At 56.4% G+C, this 2,088-nt stretch overlaps 1 protein-coding gene across 1 annotated transcript in view; it reads right to left on the reverse strand.

Annotated features, from left to right (window-relative positions):
* The window catches only part of RAP1GAP2 (RAP1 GTPase activating protein 2), a 327,595-nt gene that overhangs the window by 80,822 nt on the left and 244,685 nt on the right, over positions 1-2,088 (reverse strand). The window contains exons 9-10 of the mRNA XM_012001219.1: positions 1,753-1,831; positions 892-945 (exon numbers count right to left, since the gene is read on the reverse strand). Of these exons, the coding sequence (XP_011856609.1) occupies positions 892-945; positions 1,753-1,831 (133 nt within the window). The remainder of the gene's footprint in view (positions 1-891; positions 946-1,752; positions 1,832-2,088) is intronic.

Consider the following 2,088-nt stretch of genomic DNA (forward strand, 5'->3'; position numbering starts at 1 on the left):
GGATTCTGGATGTCTCCGCTGGGACGGGGCCTCTCTTCCTCACCAGACATTTCATCTCATGGGTCCTGGTTGTCAGAGTTGGGACTCAGAGGATAGACAGAGCCGGCCCCAGCGGGCCTCAGCTGCTGCAGCGTGAGCCACGGCAGAAGCTCAGAAGCACGGCTCTGCTTCCATTTTCCCTCTCCAGAGCCTGCCGGCCCATGAAGAGGCAGCCGATGCACAGGCTGTTTTCCTGTGGCCAATTTCAAGCAATTCATTGTCCGTGGGGGACGTAAGTCCTCTCATGCCACAAGTATTCTTCAGTGGGTTTATTATTATTGCTTCTCTTCCCACTCACATTCCCATATGAGAACTGGGGTCAATATCAGACCAATGCAAAGGAAACTGATATCAGAAAACCAGCCTGTTTATAAATGAAGGCAGCAGAGGCTCATACGGCCTGAGAGCTGCAGTAACACGGGCAATGCGGGGGGCAGCTGTCTGGCCTTTCTCTTCTTTGTGAGCGTCTGCCTGCTGTACTTCCCGCCCCTCTGGGACAGCAGACTGGATCTGCACTAGCCGCCAGCGACAGAGTCACGACCCCTCCAGCACTGGCCTCAGGGAGGTACCACTGAGGTGTGCTGGAGAAGCTACAACACTGCTATCCTCTGTCACCTTCACAGCAGCCTGGGGACCAACTCAGCTGGGCTGGAGACCTGGGCATGGCTGAGGATGGGTTCCCAGTGGACCAGCTTGTGAAGGGGTGGGCAGGGAGAGAGGGAGACCTGGAAGCTTATCATGGAGACCCCATGAAACCCCACTACGATGCAGAGAACTCCCCAAAAAGCCACAGGTCTGCAAATCCTCGCCAAGTGGCAGGGCCCCTGTGCTGGGAGGCATGAAGGTCCTCACCTTGGGGTACAGGACAGGGTTGAATCTCAGTCCCACTGCATCATCACAGAAAGCCTGAAAGGGAGAAGAACACGGAGGTCAGGGATGACATCTGTAGGGACATCTGGGCTCCTCTGCCCACCGGGACAACGCAGCATGGGAGGGCGAGGCACGTGGGTCAGGAGGCCTGGGCTGGGATTCTTCTGCTGCTCACTAACACGTGCCCAAGCAAGTCGACTGCCCTTTCCGGGGTTTGCTGATAAAGTGTGGGAACGGATTAGACAGAGCCTGAGGCTCATCTCCGTTCCGGCCTGAAGACAAGGCCAAAAACTATCCAGCCCACGACTGCCACCAAACGTATCCAGCACAATTCTGTGACATTCCTGCTCCCAGAGTGAGGGTCCAACCAACCCAGCTATCTCGCTCACCCCACTTTGCTAACTCAGTTCCCAGGTTCGCAGGCTCCTCACTCAAGGGGGTGCCCAATCTGGATCATCCTTCAGCCCAACTCAGGCCTCTCCTCTGCTGTGAAGGCTCCCCTGGCCACCCTGCCCCCACCTCTCCACGGACATCCTACGGTGCTCAGCACATCCGGCCCCGTCTTTCTACTTCTCTCACCTCCCAAACTAGCTGTTCATGGAGGATACTGTTTCTAAGCAGCCTCCGCAACAAGGATGAGCTATGGAGGATGTAGGAAAGACAGAGGCATCTGCCCACAGCCCTCCCGGACCCCCATCAGTGCAGTCAAGGGCCAAAGAGTAAAGCGGCCACCCCTTCCCTAAGGGCTGAGCCTACCCAGGATACGCCTGCACCCCACTCCAGAGGCCAGCCCTGGGCTGAGAGAGGAAGCTGCCTTCTCTCACAGGTTGGTTGGTTCCTCACCTTTGCAATCTGAGGGACACTGGGAAGCTTGCTCAGTCCAGCCAAGGGGATCCGCTCATGCACCGTCTTCAGTTTGGACCTGCACAAGACGGGAGAGAAAAGGACATCCCTAAGAAACAGTCAGTGAGGGCATGGGGGATCAAGCCTGTCATCTCAGTACTTTGGGAAGCCAAGGAAGGCGGATCACTTGAGGTCAGGAGTTTGAGACCAGCCTGTCCAACGTGGTGAAACCCCACCTCCACTAAAAATACAAAAAAAATTAGCCAGGCGTGGTGGCGGATGCCTGTAAATCCCAGCTACTTGGGAGACTGAGGCAGGAGAATCGCTTGAACCCGG

The sequence above is a fragment of the Mandrillus leucophaeus genome, unplaced genomic scaffold (genome assembly GCF_000951045.1).
Source record: "Mandrillus leucophaeus isolate KB7577 unplaced genomic scaffold, Mleu.le_1.0 Scaffold653, whole genome shotgun sequence".
Lineage (NCBI taxonomy): Eukaryota > Metazoa > Chordata > Mammalia > Primates > Cercopithecidae > Mandrillus > Mandrillus leucophaeus.